Source organism: Somniosus microcephalus, chromosome 4 (genome assembly GCF_052327205.1).
Source record: "Somniosus microcephalus isolate GS21.2 chromosome 4, FLI_Smic_1.0, whole genome shotgun sequence".
In the NCBI taxonomy this organism is placed as follows: Eukaryota; Metazoa; Chordata; class Chondrichthyes; order Squaliformes; family Somniosidae; genus Somniosus; species Somniosus microcephalus.
The window spans coordinates 270,634,440-270,658,118 of NC_140990.1; the positions used below are offsets into that span (position 1 = coordinate 270,634,440).

The 23,679-nt window shown below is 43.0% G+C and overlaps 1 protein-coding gene across 2 annotated transcripts in view; it reads left to right on the forward strand.

Annotated features, from left to right (window-relative positions):
• fap (fibroblast activation protein, alpha) overlaps positions 1–23,679 on the forward strand; it is a 149,854-nt gene that overhangs the window by 21,277 nt on the left and 104,898 nt on the right. The window contains exons 3-4 of one of the 2 annotated variants that reach the window (XM_085986421.1): positions 9,282–9,320; positions 22,699–22,794. In XM_085986421.1, the coding sequence (XP_085842547.1) occupies positions 9,282–9,320; positions 22,699–22,794 (135 nt within the window). The remainder of the gene's footprint in view (positions 1–9,281; positions 9,321–22,698; positions 22,795–23,679) is intronic. The other variant, XM_085986422.1, reaches the window with a different exon arrangement.

A 23,679-nucleotide genomic window follows, 5' to 3' on the forward strand; every position in this document is an offset into this window, starting at 1 on the left:
TGGCTGAAGATAGGCTTCTGTGATGATGGGGACCTCAGGAGGAGGCCAATATGGACCACCCACTCGGCACTTCTGGCTGAAGATGGTTGCAAACGCTTCAGCCTTGCCTTTTGCACTCGTATGCTGAGCTCTGCCATCATAGAGGATGGTGATATTCATGGAGCCTTCTCCTCCCGTTAGTTGTTTAATTGTCCACCACCATTCACGACTAGATGTGGCAGGACTGCAGAGCTCTGATCTGATTCTTTGATTGTGGAGTCGCTTAGCTCTGTTTATAGCATGCTGCTTCCGCTGTTTAGCATGCATATTGTCCTGTGTTGCAGCTTCCCCAGCTTGGAACCTCATTTTTAGGTACGCCTGGTGCTGCTCCTGGCATGCTCTTCTACACTGCTCATTGAGCCATGGTTGGTCCCCTGGCTTGATGGTAGAGTGAGGGATATGCCGAGCTATGAGGTTACAGATTGTGGTGGAATTCTGTTGCTGCTGATTGCCCACAGTGCCTCATGGATGCCCAGTTTTGAGTTGCTAGATCTGTTCATATCGCCCATATAAACCTCTTATTATAGTATCCAGTGGCAATTACACTTACACATTTTGAATCAGTCATATTTCAAGCAACAAATTTCAGTGTCAGAAATGTTTTTTTAAAAAGCAGTCATTTCTTGCTAATTTCGTCTGACATGGAGTTGGGAATTTATGAGCATTTGCCATTCTGCAAACTTCCCTCACCAAGAGCAATTAAATTCCAGTTGAGCTCAGGAGATCCTCGGGTTGAATTTCTGAGATGTTCTCTGAATCAGCCGGTCAACTTTGGCAGAAAATCTGCGAAAACCCTGGAGAAACGGCGTAACCACCGAAGTTATGACGGACAGTCAGGAAAACTCTGACTTAATTTAAAGTGGTGTGCTGGCTTTATCTTATCCCTGCCATTTAATGCTTTATAAACCTCAGTGAGGCTCCTACTTATTTGCTTTCTTTTCAGACTACAGTGTTTAACCATTTCCAATATTTCCTCATAGATCATCCCCTTTACACTTGGGACCAACCTTGTTGCTCTTCTTCAAACTCCCTCCAATATACTTTATTTGTGGATTAGTGATCAGAATTGAACACAGGCTCCAAATGTACATTGACCAGCACATTACAAATAAAGAAGAAAGGTTTTGCATTTATAACATCTGGACATGGATACTCTAGGGTTCTGTCTGAATATCCCAGTGTTCTATTTGCTTTTTTAATTGCTTAGGTATACTGTTGAAATGTAGTGAATTTGCAATCACTCCCCAGTCTCTTTCTAAGCTTCCCTCTGGTGATTCAATTGTTATGATACTTATTTTTCGAGCAGTTGCAATACTTTACATATTTCAATGTTAAATTTAATTTCCATCTGTCAGTCTGATTACGTAACCAATCTAAATCCTTTACTTACATCCTTGTTCTCTTCATTTAACAAGGCTACTTTAGGTTTCAATACTCATGTAGATGTAGATTAAAAACAGCTGGAGAATAAGTAATGATTGTGCCAAACTCTGCTCAACACCTTCGCTCCAGTCTGACTTACACTTCTAAATACTACTCTCTGTTTCCTAATTTTCCTTCACACCAATTATCTTGTTTCCCAACTCTCCCGAAAGCATTGGTTTCATGGGTGCCAGTTGCCCTTATACCTTGTCAAGTAGCCACTGTTTATTTTTAGCTATGGTGCTGAATGCTGACAGGTTATTTGTTTGTTGAGGATGTCACTCCTGAGCTTGATTCTGTCCTCTCCCAAAATTTATACACAGCACACTTCTAACAGGGTTTACTTTATAGTAATCAGGAGCAAGAAGCCTGACAACTTTTACCTTTTTCTAACCCAGAGGTACTGCGGACAATTGTAGTAATCCCAACACTTCCTGATGAGATAAGCTAACTCAGCAGACTGTGGAATAAACCTGGGACCTTCCTACAACAAGTAGTTGGTTGGGGTGGATACAAGAAAGAAAAATCAGAATATTTTCTTAATGGTGAGAGACTAGGAGCTGTGGAGGAGCAAAGGGATTTGGGTGCCTATGTACACAGATCACTAAAAGCTAATGCACAGATAGACAAAGTAATCAAAAAGGCTAATTGTAATGTATATACCTTTAAGGGGGGGAACTACTTTTTACAGCTCATGTATACTGTAGTACCGGCAGTGACCACACCTGTATATCGCACTGAGTAGTAATCTGTACAGTCAGTTCAACTGTGAGCCACGTTGAGTAAACACCTGTTGTACTGTTTCTGCTGCAGTCTGTATCTTATTATACACGGACGTAACATTGGCGACGAGGCAGGTTCGAACCTATCTGCAACTCTGCATCACCTCCCGGGGATTTGTTCCTGGAGATCAGTGGATTGGAGGTCAAGGCCAGAGACTCGGGCGTCGACCACGGGCAACCGCCCAGTCATCCAGCAGAGACTCGAGAATTGCGGGGGAAGCCGTCGAGAGCCAGGCTTGGCTTTCCAGTCAAGGTGGTCCAGCGAAACGGGCTGGCAACAGGTAGTGCGCAGACCCTTCCCGGACAGCGGCGGGCTAGAGCCTGACCGAGCGGCACAGCAAAGGGCCGAGCAGCATCGACGGGGGAGAGAGAGAGAGAGGGCAGAGCGCACAGGGCGCAGCCAGTGTTCAGGGGCCGAGCAGCGTCGGAGAGAGGGAGAGAGAGACGCACAGAAACCCGCGAGGCGCCGCCATTGCCATGAGGACCGCCGAGAGCGGCGTTGGCAGCAGCGCAGGAGAAGCGCGTGAAACTTACAGGGCGCCACCATTGCCACGAGAACCGCCAGGAGCGGGGGAGGAAGGAAAGCGCGGGAGACGCCATTTTAAGCCATTGGGAGACGCCATTTTAAACCACACCCAAAATGCCGAAGAGTGGCAGTATCACCGCATTTGACAATGAAGTCGAAGATTGGACTACATATGTTGAACGAATAGAGGTGTACTGCAAGGCAAATGAGGTGTCAGATGACAAGAAAGCGTCGGTATTGTTAAATTTAATGGGTGCAAAGACGTATGGTTTATTACGAAATCTAGTAACCCCAATGAAGCCAATGGAAAAGAGTTTTGAAGACATAGTAACGATACTAAAGGAACATTTAAACCCCACACCGCTGCTGATAGCAGAAAGATTCAAGTTTCACAAACGGAACCAGCATAAGGATGAAAGCAATGCTGATTATTTAACAGAACTGCGCAAACTATCAAAACACTGCCAGTTTGGAGCGGGACTGGCAGATACCTTAAGGGACAAGTTTGTGTGTGGGCTTCAAAGTGAAGGAACCCAGAAACGGCTTTTATCTGAAAAGGACCTTACGCTGGAAAAGGCTTTCAGCATTGCGGTATCATATGAAGCAGCAGCACGGGGCGCTGCAGAGATACAACAGAGACTGCAAGAATATGGCACAAACGAAATGTCATATGGAACAGAGAAGTGCTATCGCTGCGGCAGAACAACACACGACCAGAATGATTGCTGGTTCAAAGACAAAGTGTGCAGACAGTGTGGAAAAGTAGGACACATAGCACGAGTCTGCAGGTCGGGAAAGAAAACCAGCAATAAGAAACCTACCAAAGGAAAGTACAAGAAGGTACATAAGATGACGGAGAATAGTTCAGACGAACAAAAGAGTGATAACGACTCCGAATGCAGGGAACTGAGTTGTCTGAAACTAGATAATGTGATCACAACGGAGGATCACCGAACCATTTGGGTCACTCTCAATAATAATAATAATTCAACTTTATTGTCATTGTACAATGCACAAGTACATGAACAACGAAATGTGATCTTGCAAGCTCCTATGAGTCCAGTACAAATAACATTAACATTAAACGTAAATAGCACCGTCCTGGGAGAAGCAAAGTCACTGCGTCTGTGCGCACTGCCATTCCATTTCCACCATTCCTCCTGTCCGACAATCTTCAGCCCAACGCCCGGGCCTGCTCACCAGCCACCTCTCCCGGGGCTTCTTCCGTGACCTTCTCACCAACCACCCCTCCTCGGGGCTCCTTCCGTGACCTTCTGCACCTGGTCTTCCCTGATGGTCACCCCTCCAGGTACTAACCAGGCCTGGCTCTGCTTAGTTTCCAAGCCTTGCCAGTGACCCTGTCCCTAGTCCCAGGAACGATAGCAGGAGTCCAGGTAAAGATGGAATTGGACACAGAATCAGCCCTAACAGTCATAAACCGACGGGACTACGAGTGGCTATTCTCACACATACCCTTGAGAGAAACAAAAATTATTTTGAAGACGTACACGGGGCAAAAAGTCTACCCCAAAGGAAAAATAAGGGTGACCGTTATATATAACGGTAAGGAAACACCAAAACTAGACCTGTATGTATTGCAAGATGGAGGACCACCATTACTGGGATGTGAATGGATCCGGAAAATACAACTGGATTGGCATTCCATACAGGCACTGACTGTGGCTGACAAAAAGGATGACGACGTCACACCTGGGTGACTGTCAAAGATCCTAACTGACGCGAAAGAAGTGTTCCAGCAAGGACTCAGAACACTAAAAGGCATGACAGCGACAATTAAAATTGAAGAAAACGCAAGCCCAAAATTTTTTAAGGCCAGATGCGATCCGCCCAGCCGTCAAAACAGAGCTGGAGAGTCTGGAACGTTCAGGTGTACTGTCCAAGGTAGACTGGAGCGAGTGGGCTACACCCATTGTCCCTGTGATGAAAAAGTCGTTGAGCAGCACGCCTGGGGAACCAAGGAAGGTTCGCATCTGTGGGGACTTTAAGGTAACAGTGAACCCGGTCCTTCACACCGTACAATATCCACTTCCGCAGATTGAAGATATTTTCGCCTCGCTATCTGGAGGGAAGCGCTTCACTAAGATTGATCTGGCCCAGGCGTATCTGCAAATGGAGGTGGAAGAAGCATCAAAAAAATACCTCACAATCAACACCCATAAAGGTCTCTACCAATACAACCGGCTGGTATTCGGGGTAGCATCAGCTCCGGCTATTTGGCAGAGGGCAATGGAACAAGTCCTGCAAGGGATCCCAGGGACCCAGTGTTGTTTGGACGACATCCTGGTCACGGGCAAAAATGACTGATCACCTTGCCAACCTGGAGCAGGTGCTCACTCAATTGCAGGAATATGGGCTCAGAGCTAACCGCCCCAAATGCGAGTTTTTTATAAAACAGATCTTGTATTGTGGCCACGTTATTGATAAAGAGGGGTTACATAAGTCCCCAGAGAAGATTGAGGCAGTAGTCAAGGCTCCAGCACCGGAAAATGTGTCACAACTGAGGTCGTTCCTCGGGCTGGTAAACTACTACCATAAGTTCTTGCCAAATTTGTCTACAATACTACACCCACTGAACACCCTACTGCAAACTGGAGTGCCATGGAAGTGGAGTGACGAATGTAGACGAGCTTTCCAGAAGAGCAAAACACTAATCACATCGAAAGAGGTATTGGCCCATTACAAACCAGCATTACCAATTCGGTTGGCATGTGATGCGTCACCCTACGGCATTGGAGCGGTGCTGTCGCACAAATTCTCGGACGGCTCAGAGAGGCCAATAGCCTTTGCGTCACGATCACTAACCTCAGCCGAGCGTAACTACGCCCAGATTGACAGGGAGGCCCTCAGCCTAGTGTGGGGAGTGAAAAAGTTCAATCACTATCTGCACGGGCAGAAATTCACCTTGCTGACTGATCACCAGCCTCTTGTCTCCATTTTTAATCCGAAGAAGGGCGTTCCGGTGATGACTGCGCAGCGACTACAAAGATGGTCACTTTTTCTAGGGGCGCACCACTATGAGATTGAATATAAGGGCACGAAACAGCAGGGAAATGCTGATGGGCTATCACGCCTGCCACTGCCTACTGCGGAGGAAGCACCAGCAGTGGATCCTGTCGAAATATTCCATTCGACTACAGTTGAATACCTACCGGTAACTAACGCTTGTATCGAAAAGGAAACCCTAAATGACCCGACACTGTCTTGGGTATATGATTTGACGGTGAAGGGATGGCCAACACATGGCGACTCACTGTTGCCAGCATTCTCGATGAGCAGAGAACAGCTGTCAGTGTGCCGGGGGACCTTGATGTGTGGATCCCGAGTGGTAATTCCACCCAAGTTAAGGGATAGAGTGCTCAATGAGCTTCATGAGGGTCATCTGGGAGGGGTAAAAATGAAAAGCCTAGCCAGGGCTTATGTGTGGTGGCCGGGAATCGATAAACAAATCGAGGACCTGACCAAGAGCTGCTCAGGATGCCAGAAAGTCCAAAATGCACCACCACATGCCCCTCTACACCCATGGGAGTGGCCCTCATCTCCATGGCAACGGGTGCATATTGATTTTGCTGGTCCATTCATGGACTCAATGTTTTTAATAGCCATGGATGCGCACTCGAAATGGCCTGAGGTCATCAAAATGTCCTCCACCACCACGGAGAAAACTATTGCAGTCCTATGGACCATTTTTGCCAGGAATGGCTTGCCAGAACAGATTTGCTCCGACAACGGACCACAGTTTGTGTCCAAAGAGTTCTGGAGGTTCTTGAAACAGAATGGGGTAAGGCATTACACATCTGCCCCGTATCATCCAGCCACAAATGGATTGGCTGAGAGGTTCGTACAAACCTTTAAGAAGGCAATAAAGGCTATGTACAATGACAACATTCCGCTGCAGCACAAGGTGGACAATTTCCTGTTCGCCTACCGGAATGCGACACATGCAGTCACCAACCAGGCCCCAGCCATGATGTTCTTTAACCGAAGGTTAAGATCTCGCCTGGATTTGCTCAGACCAAACGTACGAAGAGATGTTGAGAGTAAGCAATTCCAGCACATCCATGAGAAGCCAACAAGGAGCTTCAATGTAGGGCAACCAGTCTTGGCCCACGACTACCGAACAGAAAAATGGCAGCCAGGAACGATATGCACACGGCAGGGCCCACTAATGTACACAGTGGACGTTGGGGAGAGCATCGTGAGACGCCATGCTGACCAGATCCTAGAGTCACAGGAACAAGTCAACCCCATGCCTCGCCCATACGTACCTGGTGATGAACCCGATGTACAGATCGCATCTACCCCAGAAACAGTAGCATCGGATGCTGATGAACCAACCGACGACAGGGGGCCAGAGTCGCCTCCGCACCAAGAGCAAGACACTCGGGAAAGGCGCTATCCAGAAAGGATCAGGAGGCCTCCCCAAAGACTGAATATATAAATAGACTATTTTCAGCTAATGTTGCATGTTAAAAGTGTTCATTGTAATTAGTTTGATATTTAATTGTTAAATGAATGTTATGGTACTGTTAATCTAAAAGGGGAGGAATTGTAATGTATATACCTTTAAGGGGGGGAACTACCGGCAGTGACCACACCTGTATATAGCACTGAGTAGTAATCTGTACAGTCAGTTCAACTGTGAGCCACGTTGAGTAAACACCTGTTGTACCGTTTCTGCTGCAGTCTGTATCTTATTATACACGGACGTAACACTAATGGAAAGTTTTATTTCAAAAAGGCTAGAATACAAGAGTGGGGAAATTATGCTTCAGTTGTACATAGTCTTAGTCAGACCACGTCTGTAGTACTGACTTCAGTTGTGAGCACCAAACCTCAGGAAAGATCTATTGGCCTTGGAGGGGATACAGTGTAGATTCACCAGAATGATACCAGGCATAAAGGGTTAAATTATGAGGACAGGTTTGCTTAAGCTTGGTTTGTATTCCCTTGAGTTTAGAAGGTTGAGGGGTGACCTAATTGAGGTCTTTAAAATGATAAAGGGATTCAATCGGGTAGATACAGAGAAACTACTTCCCCTGGTAGGGGAATCCAGAACAAGGGGGCATAATCTTAAAATTAGGGCTAGGCCATTTAGGAGTGAAATCAGGAAGCATTTTATCACACAAAGTATAGTGGAAATCTAGAACTGTCTCCCCAAAAGGCTGTGCATGCTGGCTCAATTGAAATATTCAAAATTGAGATTGATCAATTTTTGTTAGATAAGGGTATCGAGGGATATGAAGAAAGGCAGGTAAATGGAGTTGAGGTACAGAACAACCATGAATTAACAGAAGACAGAACAGGCTAAAGGGGCTGAATGCCTACTCTTGTTTCTATGTTTCCGATTATACTGAATCAGTCCTGCCTCACTTTATCTCTGATTCTGAACCACTTCTGCTTATTGCTTCCTTTTATATTGAACAGTTGCCGCAGCTTACACTAAAAATGAAACTGCCACTCCCACTTTACTTCTCCTCGGTCTGCCTGCGCAATTGATCAAAACGTTTACTGAATTGATCCAAATTCTCAATCAATCCAAACTGATAACTCAAAATAACCCAACTCCCATATCCATATTGATCCCCTAAAAATATCTGAGTGACCATTCTGTTTTTCTTTTCAAATAATCAATGTAATTTAATTTAGAATAGAGATACACCAATGCAGTGCTCAGCTTAAAAATTGAATTGGCGATTTATACTATTATCTCAATGCCTTTACATAAATGAGAAGTGGTGTACAACTTATGACGGAAGACACCAATATGGCCACATTCAGTCAAGAACTAATAATTGCTGAGAAATACCCTAATATTTTTTCAATATACACTCATTTTCATGTGCAAAATCCAGACAAACCAAGGTAGGTGATTCATAAGCAAAACTATGAGTGAACTTGACCTGAGGGGAATGGGAGTGGATTTTAAATCAAGTGAATCTCCGGTTGGAAACTGCACCAGTAAGTTAATTTCCTGCCTGCCAGCAGAAACAGGAAGCCTTTGGTTATTTTAACCACCGGGCCTCATTTAAATGTTACCAGTCAACTTCCTGCTCGGAACACTATCATCTCCTTCTGGTCCCACAAAAGAAAGTTTTTGACTTATTTTTTGAGCACCTTCGTCCTTCCCTACAACTGCTGACCTGCTTTCACCTGACGGGTTCAAATATAATAGGACCCTGATTTGCATAAATTCAGGGCGCTCCCCCCTCCTGCTTTAAACAGCCGCCTCAACCGCCTGCAGACACCTGTGGGCTAAGATTGCAGGCAGCAGGAAAGGAGTGGGTTCCCTGCTCAGTTTTAACAGCTCACCTGCCCATTTCCCCCCCAAGTTAAAATCGACCCCTTAGTGCAAGTACAAAACCCCAGATCTTCATCCTATTATAATACCTGTCATGACAATCCTTTTGGGCTCTGGAAGGAAATTTTTAGCACCTCAAATAATATATAAATATATATACATTAATTCTACGGGACTTTTTCCTGTCTTTCAGAATCTAAATGGATACACTTGGACAAATACATGGTTTTCCGTAAGTGCAAGAAGTCAATTTTTTTTTGCCAATTAAGATCAACGTTGTTTTCATAAACAGCAGTGATATATTATTAAGAATTGCATTGAAAGATTTGAGTTACCAGCCCAGCAGCTAGGCATTTACAGCAGAGCTGTAATACAGTTTAATGTAGAGAATATATATATTGTCAGTCTAGTTAGCTTAACCCATATTTTAAGAACATAAGAACATAACAAAAAGGAGCAGGAATAGGCCACTTGGCCCCTCGAGCCTGCTCCGCCATTCAATAAGATCATGGCTGTTCTATGGCTCAAAGCCACTTCCCAGCCCGCTCCCCATAACCCTTCACTCACTTATCTTGCAAAAATCTGTCTATCTCCACTTTAAATGTATTTAATGACCCAGCCTCCACAGCTCTCTGGGGCAGAGAATTCCACAAATTTACGACCCTCTGAGAGAAGAAGTTCTTCCTCATCTCAGTTCTAAAAGGGCGACCCTTTATTCTGAGACTGTGCCCCTGAGTTCTAGACTTCCCCATGAGGGGAAACATCCTCTCTGCATCTACCCTGTCGAGCCCCCTCAGTATCTTATAAGTTTTGATAGGAGCACCTCTCATTCTTCTAAATTCCAATGAATATAGGCCCAGCCTGCTCAACCTTTCCTCATAAGTCAAACCCCTCATCTCTGGAATTAACCTAGTGAATCATCTCTGAACTGCCTCTAATGCAAGTATATCCTTCCTTAAATAAGGAGACCAAAACTGTACGCAGTACTCAAGGTGTGGTCTCACCAATACCTTGTACAGTTGTAGCAGGACTTCCCTGCTTTTATACTCCAACCCCCTTGAAATAAAGGCCAACGTTCCATTTGCCTTCTTAATTACTTGCTGTACCTGCATGCTAACTTTTTGTGTTTCATGCACAAGGACCCCCAGGTCCCTCTGAACTTTAGCATTTTGTAATCTCTCTCCATTTAAATAATAGTTTGCTTTTTTATTTTTCCTGCCAAAGTGGATAACCTCGCACGTTCCCTCGTTATACTCCAAATGTTTGCCCACTCACCTAGCCTGTCTATATCCCTTTGCAGATTCTTTGAGTCCTCTGCACAACTTGCTTTCCCACCCATCTTTGTATCATCCGCAAACTTGGCTACATTACACTCGATCCCTTCATCCAAGTCATTATTGTAGATTGTAAATAGTTGGGGCCCCAGCACCGATCCTTGTGGCACCCCACTAGTTACCATTTGCCAACCAGAAAATGACCCATTTATCCCGACTCTCTGCTTTCTGTTAGTTAGCCAATTCTCTATCCATACTAATATATTACCCCACCTCAGTGAGCTCTTATCTTATGCAGTAACCTTTTATGGGGCACCTTATCGAATGCCTTCTGGAAATCCAAACACACCACATCTACTGGCTCACCCTTGTCCACCCTACTTGTTACATCCTCAAAGAACTCCAGCAAATTTGTTAAACATGATTTCCCTTTCCTAAAACCATGCTGACTCTGTTTGACTGCAGTATCTTTTTCTAAATGCCCTGCTACTGCTTCCTTAATGAAGGACTCCAGCATTTTCCCAACGACAGATGTTAGGCTAACTGGTCTATAGTTTCCTGCTTTCTGTCTCCCTCCTTTCTTAAATAGGGGTGTTACATTAACGGTTTTCCAATCTGCTGGGACCTCTCCAGAGTCCAGGGAATTTTGGTATATTGCAACCAATGCATCCACTATCTCTGCAGCCACTTCTTTTAAGACCCTGGGATGAAGGCCATCTGGTCCAGGGGACTTGTCGTCTTTTAGTCCCATTATTTTACCAAGTACTATTTCCTTAGTGATAGTGATTGTCTTTAGTTCCCCACTCCCTGTGGCCCCTTGATTATCCATTATTGGGATGTTGTTAGTGTCTTCTACAGTGAAGACGGATGCAAAATATTTGTTCAGAGTCTCTGCCATTTCCCCGTTCCCCATTATTAATTCCCCAGTCTCATCCTCTAAGTGACCAATGTTTACTTTAGCTACCCTCTTCCTTTTCATATACCTGTAGAAGCTCTTACTATCTGTTTTAATGTTTCTTGCCAGCTTACTCTTATAATTCATCTTCTCTCTCTTTATTATTTTTTTAGTCATCCTTTCCTGGTTTTTAAAAAATTCCCAATCCTCTGGTCTCCCACCAATCTTGGCAACATTGTATGCCTTCATTTTCAATTTGATACCATCCTTTACTTCCTTAGTTAGCCACGGATGGTGCTCCCTTCTCTTAAAATCTTTCTTTCTCACTGGAATATATTTTTGTTGAGAGTTATGAAATATCTCCTTAAATGTCTGCCACTGCATTTCAACTTTCTTACCATTTAATTTGTTTTTCCAGTCCACTTTAGCCAGTTCTGCCCTCATGCCATTATAATTGTCTTTGTTTAAGATCAGGACACTGGTTTGGGTTACAACTTTCTCACCCTCCAAATGAATTTGAAATGCAACCATGCTATGATCACTCTTTCCTAGAGGATCCTTTACTATGAGATCATTTATTAATTCTGTCTCATTACATAGTACCAGACCCAAGATAGCCTGCTCCCTGGTTGGTTCCATTACATACTGTTCTAGGAAAACATCCCAGATGCACTCTATGAACTCCTCCTCCAGGCTACCATGGCCAATTTGATTTGTCCAATCAATATGGAGATTAAAATCACCCATGATTATTACCGTACCTTTTTTACAGGCCTCCATTATTTGTTGATTTATACTCTGTCCAACAGCATTGCTACTGTTCGGGGGCCTGTAGACTACGCCCACCAGAGACTTTTTCCCCTTATTATTTTTTATCTCCACCCAAACTGATTCTACATCTTGATCTTCTGAGCCAATATCACTTCTCACCACTGCACTGATCCCATCTTTTACCAACAAAGCACCCCACCTCCCTTTCCTTTTTTTCTATCCTTCCGAATTATCTTATACCCTGGAACATTCAGTTCCCAGCCCTGATCGCCTTGCAACCACGTCTCTGTAATGGCGGTCAGATCATACCCATTTGTATCTATTTGTGCCGTCAACTCATTTATCTTGTTATGAATGCTGCGTGCATTCAGATATAGAGCTTTTAACTTTGTCTTTTTACCATTTTTCTTTGTTTTGGCCTTTTTTTCTGTTACACTCTTATTTTTAAACATTCTGTCCCTTCATGTCACACTCTGGTTATTAGTTCCCCCATCTCTAGCTTGCTCTATTGCTTTCTCATTGACTTTTTATTTTCCCGTTCACCTGGATCCTCCCCCCCACTATTTAGTTTAAAGCCCTCTCTATAGCCCTAGTTATTTGATTTGCCAGGACTCTAGCCCCAGCATGGTTCAAGTGAAGCCCGTCCAAACAGAACAGCTCCCTCTTATCCCAGTACTGGTGCCAGTGCCCCACAAATCAAAACCCAATTTCTCCCACACCAGTCTTTGAGCCACTCGTTCATTTCTCTGATCTTATTTACCATATTCAAATTCACTCATGGCTCAGGTAGTAATCCAGAGATTATTACCTTTGTGGTTCTGCTTTTTAATTTAGCCCCTAACTGCTCATACTCAGCAGAACCTCTTTCTTTGTCCTACCTATGTCATTAGTATCTACATGGACCATGACAACTGGATCTTCCCTCTCCCACTCCAAGTTTCTCTCCAGCCCAGAGGAAATGTCCTTAACCCTGGCAACACAGCCTTTGTGACGCACGCTCTCGGCTGCAGAGAACAGTATCTATTCCCCTCACTATACTGTCCCCAATCACTACAACATTTATTTTTGCTCCCCCCACTTGAATGGCTCCCTGTACCACGGTGCTGTGGTCAGTTTGCTCATCCTCCCTGCAGTCCCTGGTCTCGTCCACACAGGGAGTAAGAATCTCGTACCTGTTGAGGAAGGCCAAGGGCTGAGGCTCCTCCACCACTACCTCCTGGATCCCAATACCTGCCTTGCTTGTAGTCACACTCTCCTGTCCCTGACCATGGGCCAAATTGGTTTGAACATTGACTGAACTTTATTCAGGAATATTCTGAAACATAAAATTAGAGCCAGGCAACTTAGGAGTGAAATCAGAAAGCACTTTTCCACACAAAGGATAATGGAAATCTGGAATGCTGGGTCAATTTAATTTTTCAAGACCGAGATCTATAAATGTTTTGTTATGTAAGGGTATCAGAGATATGGAGCAATGGCGGTTAAATAAATTTGATGTACAGACCAGCCATGATCTAATTGAGTGGCAGAAAAGGCTCAAGGGGATGAATGGCCTACTCCTGTTTCTATAAAATGACACAATATATAATTAAAATAACAGTAAAAGCAGCATAAACATTAGTATCCTCACTTGAATACAATGTAGTGCTAGTAGACCTCTTGTGGCCTTGGTCATGAGCAGTCTAGGATCTGGAGTATGGTTTTAATGTTTTCTACAGTTCCCTCCAGCGAAGGTCTAGGCACAATTTTCAACTTTGGGACTTGAGATGCAGCATTCAGTGAGAATGGCAAGTCTGCGTGAGGCATCACCCAATAATATTTATACAAAATACACAAATTTGAAAAATAGGACAGCAAATGAATAATTTTATTAAACTTGGTGTTTTTTTTCAAATTTGTGTATTTAGTATAAATGGTTTTGTTATCTGCATATACAAGCCTCAATGGAGAACATAATTGTGGCTGAAAACCAATGTCTGAGTGATGTGACTGGTTTGGTTTCTGGCAATTGCTTGTTCATGGAAAAAAATAGAAATTTTATTGGTTGGGTTTGTTGGAATTGCTGGTTGTGATTGATCAATTTTCCTACCCATCCATTGGCTTGTAATTGGTAGTTTCATACCTGTCTGAGTGAATTGGTATGGTTAATTTAACAGAGTGGTTATTTGAGTCAATAAGGTCACTAAGGTCACACTTGCAAAGCGTCATATATGCAATTTGTGATGGACACTTTGCATTTAGGACACTTTGCAAGTGTGACAGTTTGAAGTATGGAGTACATTTCCCCATGCATCACAAAAATCTTTAGTTATATAGGCAAAAGAAATGGCCCCTTTTTGTACTGCTTAAACACCGAATACACCTTCTACCTCCTCCGTGCATCCCAAATGTGTTCAAATCAAGACTCATCCTTTTGTCCACTACATTAACTCATTCATTCCCATGACTTAAAACTGCCGCACTTCTTATCTTCTCCTTCCCTTCTACAAATGACAGGCTTTTGAAACCTAAGTGTGTTGTCACCTAACCACCACTTGTTATCTTCTCTCACAGTTTTACAAACTTGGTGCATTATTGGCTTGACTTAGGGGAAGAACCAATTAAAAATTAGATGGATAGATTTTCGACTTCACTGCCTGGGCAGTAATCTGGTGGGGTGGTTCATACACCATTTATAGAAACCGCCTGATTTTCATTCCATTTAAATTAATGGGTGTGTGTTCCGCCCCCACCAGATTAGCACCCAGGAAGTGAAGACAAAAATACACCCCATACATTTGGCACTGTTAATTATTATATTCAACTCATACAGTTGTGTTTAATATTTCAAGTAATGCTAGGTCATTCCAAATATCTGCCTTTTATGCATTCTGATACATGTTTTTTGAGAAGGGGTAGCAGAGATCTGTTTCAGACACAAGTCATTTTGTGCTACTGCACTAAAAATATGGTGAGTTATTACTCGTAAATTATTTGGAAGAAATATAGCTTCTGCTTTAAAGCAGCATTACATAGATTGGTTGCTGTCAAACTCCTATTGCGTAACTTGGTATTGTAAGAACATGGGTTCCTAACTAAAAGACTGAGTTCTACTCAGGCGATCAAACAAAATGAACTTTAATGAAATGAACAGGCTTTAACAATAAACTGCAGGATAACATCGAATGTAGGTCTGCTCTCTCTGGAGGCTCCACGAGGACTGCCCCTGCAGTCCTGTGGCTGACGTCATGATGTCATCACGTTTTCCCGCCAGTCGGGGGTCACGTGATGAACGGCGTGACGTCATCACGTTTTACCCGCGCTGTTAAAGCAACCACACTCTGTACAGGTAAACAGCATAAATAAAGGTACAGACTCAGACTGTAGCTAACATGTTGTTAAAGGAATTATGTACAAACGATCTGAGTCCTTTGGTGGCTCTGCCACAGTATGCTATATGTCACTAACATAGAACTAACACAATACTGAGTCACCTATATATGTACCAACATCTTGAGTGTCATTATAAGTATTCTTGCATCAAGAAGCTGTCACATCAGGCAAAAGCAGAAGCTAAGCAAAGTATAAAAACAACTCTATTTCAGTGGCAGTTTTAGGGTATTTCAGTTTTAACCAAGGGTTAAATTACAAGGAGAGATGACACAAACTAGGGTTGAATTCCCTGGAATTTAGAAGGTTAAGGGGTGAGTCAATTGAAGTTTTCAAGCTATTAAGGGGAGCTGATAGGGTAGATAGAGAGAAACTATTTCCGCTGGTTGGGGAGTCTAGGACTAGGGGACATAGTCTACAAATTAGAGCCAGGCCTTTCAGGAGTGAAATTAGGAAACACTTCTACATGCAAAGGATGGTAGAAGTTTGGAATTCTCTTCCACAAATGGCAGTTGATGCTGGGTCAATTGTTAATTTTAAATCTGAGATTGATAGATTTTTGTTAACGAAAGGTATTAAGGGATGTGGGCCAAAGGCAGGTATATAGAGTTAGGTCACAGATCAGCCATGATCTCACTGAATGGCGGAACAGGCTCGAGGGGCTAAATGACCTACTCCTGTTCCAATGTTCTTATCTGGGGATCAATGTTAGTAATGCATATTTGTGGATGTCGGGTAAGAACAGGATTGGGTTTTGTTTTGGTACTCCCTATAATTAGATATCTTGCTGTCAGACACCGTCTAGGCTCACACATGAAATTGGCAACGTCAGCAAGGTATTCATATGTGCCAACCCACAAAACTAAGAAAACCGCTTTAAAAAAAGCATAAAACTGAAAAACAGCCCTGAATAAAGGCCACTACTTTAACACAGCTGAAAAAGTTAAAATAATTTTTATTACTTAAGATTTCAGGACGTTTATTAATGTTTTAGGATGACATTAAACAGTTTAGTTTTTTCTGTATAAACTGAAACCCAATGGCTTCACATATGATTTATGAAAATAGTTACAATGTGAGTGCAGTGGGACTTAAAACAGCTGTACCCAATACATGTACAGAAAAATGAATTAAAGAGAGTCAGTATTTTTTTTTAAAGGTGTTGTGTTTGGTTTTGTGCAGTTTCTGAGGCTTGTGCTGTGTAGTGGGCCTGTTGCTACAGTGGTAACTGTGGGGTGGGGTTGGTAACGGACACTGATAGCCTGCAGCTCTGGACTCTCCATCAGTGCCAACAGCTTGATGAGAAACCATAGCACTAACACTTTGCGAGGACTTAACTCACATTTACTTTTGATGGACAACATGCTTAGTATAATATCATTAATAATTAGCATGCAATGAGGTGTTGTCCTTTTTTATCCGCTTTATCCTAGGAACAAGCACTCAAATATCTAGAGCTCACAGTGCAAGCTCTCACTGTAACTGCAGACAAAAAATTTCAGGTGCGGGGTGTATTTGGCCAGGTCATGAGTCCTGATAAAGTAAGCTTTCTCTTTGGGGTTTAGGCTGAGCATGTACCAACCGGACGTCCAGAGAAAACGGGGAATTATAGACCGGTAGGCCTGACATCGGTAGTGGGGAAAATGCTAGAGTCCATTATAAAAGATGGAATAGCAGAGCACTTGGAAAACAGTGACAGGATCAGACAAAGTCAACATGGATTTACCAAAGGTAAATCGTGCTTGACTAATCTACTGGAATTTTTTGAGGATGTAACTGGTAAAATAGATAAGGGAGAACCAGTGGATGTGGTGTATTTGGACTTTCAGAAGGCTTTCGATAAGGTCCCGCATAAGAGATTACCGTGTAAAGTTAAGGCACATGGGATTGGGGGCAAAGATTTGGATAGAGAACTGGTTGGCAGACAGGAAGCAAAGAGTTGGAATAAACGCGTCTTTTTCCGAGTGGCAGGCAGTGACTAGTGGGGTACCGCAGGGATCGGTGCTAGGACCCCAGCTATTCACAATATATATTAATGATCTAGACGAGGGAACTAGATGTAATATCTCCAAGTTTACAGATGACACAAAGCTGGGTGGGCGTGTGTGCTGTGAGGAGGATGCAGAGAAACTCCAGTATGATTTGGACAGGTTGGGTGATTGGGCAGATGCATGGCAGATGCAGTATAATGTGGATAAATGCGAGGATATCCACATTGGTGGCAAAAACAGGAAGGCAGATTATTATCTGAATGGCAATAGATTGGGAGAAGGGGAAGTGCAATGAGACCTGGGTGTCCTTGTGCACCAGTCGCTGAAGGTAAGCATGCAGGTGCAGCAGGCGGTTAAGAAGGCAAATGGCATGTTGGCCTTCGTAGCAAGAGGGTTTGAGTACAGGAACAAGGGTGTCTTGCTGCAGATGTACAGGGCCTTGGTGAGACCACATCTTGAGCATTGTGTGCAGTTTTGGTCGCCTTATCTGAGGAAGGATGTTCTTGCCATGGAGGGAGTGCAGCAAAGATTCACCAGGCTGATACCTGGGATGGCAGGAATGACGTATGAGGAGAGATTGGGTCGATTGGGCTTATACTCACTGGAGTTTAGAAGAATGAGAGGGGATCTCATTGAAACTTATAAAATTTTAACAAGACTAGACAGACTAGATGCAGGAAGGATGTTCCCGAAGGCCGGGGAGTCCGGAACCAGGCGTCACAGTCTAAGGATAAGGGGTAAGCCATTTAGGACAGAGATGAGGAGGAATTTCTTCACCCAGAGAGTGGTGAACCTGTGGAATTCTCTACCACAGAAGGCAGTGGAGGCCAATTCATTAAATATATTCAAGAAGGAGTTATATTTATTAAGGCTAAAGGGATCAAGGGATATGGGGAGAAGGCAGGGACAGGGTGCTGAATTTGGATGATCAGCCATGATCTCTTTGAATGGCGGAGCAGGCTCAAGGGGCCGAATGGCCTACTCCTGCTCCTATCTTCTATGTTTCTATGTTGATTCTTTTCCTACTGTTCTTAATATTTGCTCGGGCTGGGAATTCCTCTTCCTGCCTCATCACCATGCCAACCGTTTGCTTGTGGCTGCTGTAGGTGCAAGCACTCTGCACCCCCTTGGGGAAAGTCTCAGAAATCTTGTGGCAATGTAAAGGGGACACAGATTTGGCATCACCATTCCCCTTTCCTATCCTTTGTACCTGTGAACTGAGTGTTACCCAGGCGCATTGGATAGGAAAATTGGCCCTCAGTAGTTTACAAACAACAGAAGTAAGATTAATGGCTTGTAATTTCCTGGCTTATCCCTATCTCCTTTTTTTGAAGAGCAGAGTTGCATTTGCCAATCCCCTGTCTTCCGCACAATTTTCCTTTTTCATAGACACAGATGAGAATGTTGTTAGAGATGAAGCAGAGTAAACCTCAAGTTGGAAAGAATGGGGATACGGGAGCTTTGCTGTTGCTCAGATGTAGATTATTTCACTTGGAATCATAGAATCTTACAGCTCAGAAGGAAGGCATTCGGCCCACCATGCCTATGCCAGCTCTTTGGTAGTGCTATCCAAATAGTCCTACTCCCCAGCTCTTTCCCCATAGCCCTGCAATTTTCTTTCCTTCAAGTATATATCTAATTCCCTTTTGAAAGTTACTATTGAATCTGCTTCCACCATCCTTTCAGGCAGTGCATTCCAGGTCATAATGTCTTACTGCATAAAAATATTTCTCCTCACATCAACTCTGGCTCTTTTGTCAATTACCTTAAATCTGTGTCCTCTGGTTACTGTTCCTTCAGCCAGTGGAAACAGTTTTTCCTTATTTACTCTATCAAAACCCCTCATAATTTTGAACACCTCTATTAAATCTCATCTTAACCTTCTCTGGTCTAAGGAGAACAATCCCAGTTTCTCTAGTCTCTCCACATAACTGATGTCCCTCATCCCTGGTACCATTCTAGTAAATCTCTGCACCCTCTCCAAGGCCTTGACATCCTTCCTAAAGTTTGGTGCCCCGAATTGAATACAACACTCCAGCTGAGGCCTTACTAGTGATTTATAAGGGTTTAGCATAACTTTCTTGCTTTTATACTCTATGCTTCTATTTATAAAGCCAAGGATCACGCATGTTTTTTTTAACAGCCTTATCAACTTGTCCTGCCACCTTCAAAGATTTCTGTATGCAAACCCCCTTGTTCCTGCACCCCCTTTAAAATTGTACCATTTAATTTGTATTGCCTCTCCTCATTCTTCCTTCCAAAATACATCACTTCAATCAAATGCATTGGCTTCTCTATTAGTTTAATTCTAATTCTGCATCTCCTTGTTGGCTGAATATTAGAACTCATCTTATATTTCCCAAATGCCTGTTCACACCCAAACTTAGTCTTGACAAAGTCACAGTGGTGATAAAAAGACAATTACAATTTCCATTCCTTATTTGACTACTGAGCAACTATAGAGAAGCTTTGAGTCCCTGTTTAGCATAATTAGAATATAATAGACATAAGCAGACATATTTTAAAGAATGATGCTCCAAAGTTAGGTCAAGCAGCAATTGCCTACAATCTTCAAAACAAAGAAGATGTATGTAGAACATTGTCTCACTTTATAGCACAACAATTCATCTAAATAGTGTAAAGCTACATTTATTAAAGACTTCCTTATTCCATTGGAAATTGTTAATTTTGGGGATAATTCCATCCCTGTAGCTGAATGGAAATCTATCTATTAGAAACAGTGCTTTGAGATTCATCCATGGGGCCCACAATTCTGGGGCTAGGGAGGGCAGAAATGCAGTGCAATCCCAACAGGAGACTGCCCCTTTTACCTACCAAACAAAATCCCAATCTGGAGGAGTGGTGTAATGTGTCTTCCATTCTCCGCCTATGTCCTAATAGCATATTGGGGACTATGCTGGGAATTCTGTCCAGCTTACCCCTGTTAGGCCTAGTGGATTCCATGTCTGCCAAGAGTAAGTGTGGATTCCATTGTGTATCTCCTAAAGGCCCCAAAGATGTTAAGATTCTGAATAGGTTTTTTTAAATCACTGCAAGCTTTGGCCTGATAAGGGCCTATAATACCCTGCCCCCCGCCCCATTGCAGATTAGTAGGATGCCATTCATTTTTTCCGGAAGCACCACGGGATGAGCTCCTTTGTTGCATCTCTATAGGCAGGGCTCCCCGCTCTAAGTTAGTGATCTTGTCCACTGTGATTGGGATGGAGTCAACAGCCTGGCAAAGTGGCAGGTAGAAGTTCCACTGCATTGATGTCCCCTTAAAAGAATCTGTGACATTTCGGACCCAGAGTCTGCACGAACCATTCCTTCTTTCCAAATTTTTCGTGTGTAATGTCATCTCCATGGGCTGATGTTCCTCTAGTAACTGCCAGAGATAAGGGGAAAAAAGTATGTAGCCGAAAATCTGTGGACTCTTTCAAAGAGGCAGAAGTGCCGTAGAATGGATTCTCCGCCCGCCACTTTGCCAGGCCATTGACCCTGTCCCAAGTCATGGAGACGGGGTCATTTACATACTCAGGGCAGACAGCACATGTCTCAGAGATGCACCAGAGGTGTAACCTACCACGTGACACTGCCAAAAAATCAGAGCAGAGCCCTGCCCCACCAAGAGGCAAGCCGGAGACTTTCCTCACCCTCCACAATTAGACTCCCTCCTTCATCTGTGAGCAGTCCTACATTCTCTTTAAACATTGTTTTTTTCCCCTTTTAAATGCTTATAGAAGTTCTTCCTATTTTCTTTTATATTATCTGATTTTTTTCATATTCCCTTTTAGCCCTTCTAATATTCTTTTTAACTTCCGCACTACACTTTCTATATTATCTAGGGCTACCCAGTATACCACCATATCTAGACTTTAGCCTCAAAGAGCCGATGTTGTGCTGCCACTGACATCTTCCCCCCCCAAGAAAATGGTACAAAGTGGCAGCAGATTTTTGTGAGCTACTGTCACTAGAAATGCTGCTCCTGCAACCTCGGCACTCTCCCAGCATATCATGCACAACACACTGGAAGGGCTGGTAAAATATTTACATGAGTTGACCTTGCATTATCATTCAGAAGTGGAAGGCACTGCATTTAACCTCAAAATTATAGCCTACCAGGCAGCTGTGCCCCTGTTATTAGTGGTCACTCATCACCCCTGTGCTCGTTGACCTACATTGGCTCCTGGTCCAACAAAGTTCTCATCCTTGTTTTCAAATCCCTCCATGACCTCACCCCTCCCTATCTCTGTAACCTCCTCCAGCCCTACAACCCTCCGAGATATCTGCTCTCCTCCAATTCCGGCCTCTTACGCATCCCCGATTTTAATCGCCCCACCATTGACGACCGTGCCTTCAGCTGTCTAGGCCCTAAGCTCTGGAATTCCTTTTTGAAATCTCTCCGCCTCTCGACCTCTCTTTCCTCCTTTAAAACGTGTCTTAAAACCTATTTTTATGACCATGTGCCCTAATGTCTCCTTATGTGGTTCGGTGTCAAATTTTGTTTGATAATGCTCCTGTAAAGCGCCTTGGGACGTTTTGCTTCATTAAAGGCACTATATAAATAATACAAGTTGCTGTTGATGTTGGATTGCAATTCCAACCATAGAGAGCATTCACTATTCCTTAACGGCATCGCCAAAAAACCGAGGGCTTCTCTAATGAAGCTGTCATTCTAGTATACAGCTCAGTGAGAGCAGCCATTGCCCAGTTGCCCAATAGCATTCCCAGATAGCAGTATTATATGTTTGAACCCCTACAAGAAAAACTGCCCAGAGATTGCTCCCCCATCTCCACTGGTAATCAGGGATATATGCTAACACCATTGGTTTTCTCTAAAGTATGTTTTGTAGGTTTTTTCCCATAGGAGAGTTAGCAGAATATTATGGTTCACACAATCAATTATGAGCAAGTTCAGCTGGTGGACTGTGACAATACAACAATTATTTGTGTGAAATCCAAAGATTTCTTCCCAACTCCCCCTCCTTTGGCTGGTAATTCGGAGCACTACATTTGGAAATTCCTGAATATTTATATCACTGGATGCACTGCTTGTTGTCTCAGAGTTTGTGTATAAACCATCACTTCTAAATATGTAATCATTTTTGATGCTGGTACTATGATTGACAAGTAATATTAGTACTGCACTGAGACAGTTTTTATAACATTACTTCAGGATGTTTTAACTCAATATTTGTGTTGAATCCATCTTTATTTGAGAAACATTATATAGTTCCTATGTAAGTTCATTTAAATGAGATAATTGATATTGAAAATAATGAACTTTTTTTTTAACCATTTTTGAATTAGGAAACCAAGAAAAAGATCAGCGTCCAAAGTTTAATTTAGATAACTACTTAAGTGGAAGATACAGATATAAGTCATACAACCTGCAGTGGATATCAGGTAATTATTAACAGTTTATTGTTTTACCACTCTATCATTACTCTGACTTCAGAATTGTGTGTTTGCAAATCAAAGGCTGACAATAATTTAAGAAAACTATTGAAAGTGTATGAATGCAGATTGGCTTGGGTTAAAAAAATAATAAAATAGACAGACTTTTTTTGCTTTAAAAAAATAGCTTTAAATAATGTTTTTTGGCTGCTGATCTTACATAAAATTCCTGTCTGCCAACTGTGCATAACATGTTACAGATATTGATCTGAATACAGTAACTATAGTACAACTGTAGCCTGAATTAAATTTTAACGGACTTATTAATACAACTAAGGAACCAACTTTATAGGAAGCTCTTCAAAAAGAGCTGCATAAATAATTGGATAAGAAAGAGATTGATGGCCCCCCCCCCCCGATTGGCCCTTGGTTAAATGTATGGCATGGTGTGCTACTGAGCCATACAGACTAGGAAAGCCCCAGATTCAGTCTCTGTTCTGTGCTCAGTTGGAAGATACAGAGAGAGTGCATGTGTGGAAATCAGGATCCGGCTCAGTCATGATGCCCCAGTGAGCAGCTTGCTGAGCCTTGACCGACCCCAATTACAAAGAGCTGACTACAAATTCACACAAACTCAAAATATGCTGGACCAAGTTACTTCTGAGATACAAGTCTTTCAAAAATGAGATCAAAAAACAAAGGACCAGTGTATGCAAACAAATCACTTGTCTCAGTTCAGATTTATAGGCTTCGATAATTTGATGCTTGGTGACCATAGAGCTCATGTGCACTGGTCCAGGTGACCTGTATTGTCGATTGCCAACTCTGGTTGGACGTATTCCTGGAAGTTTAATTATGTGATATCTGATTATGTGATATCTGATTACGTGACAT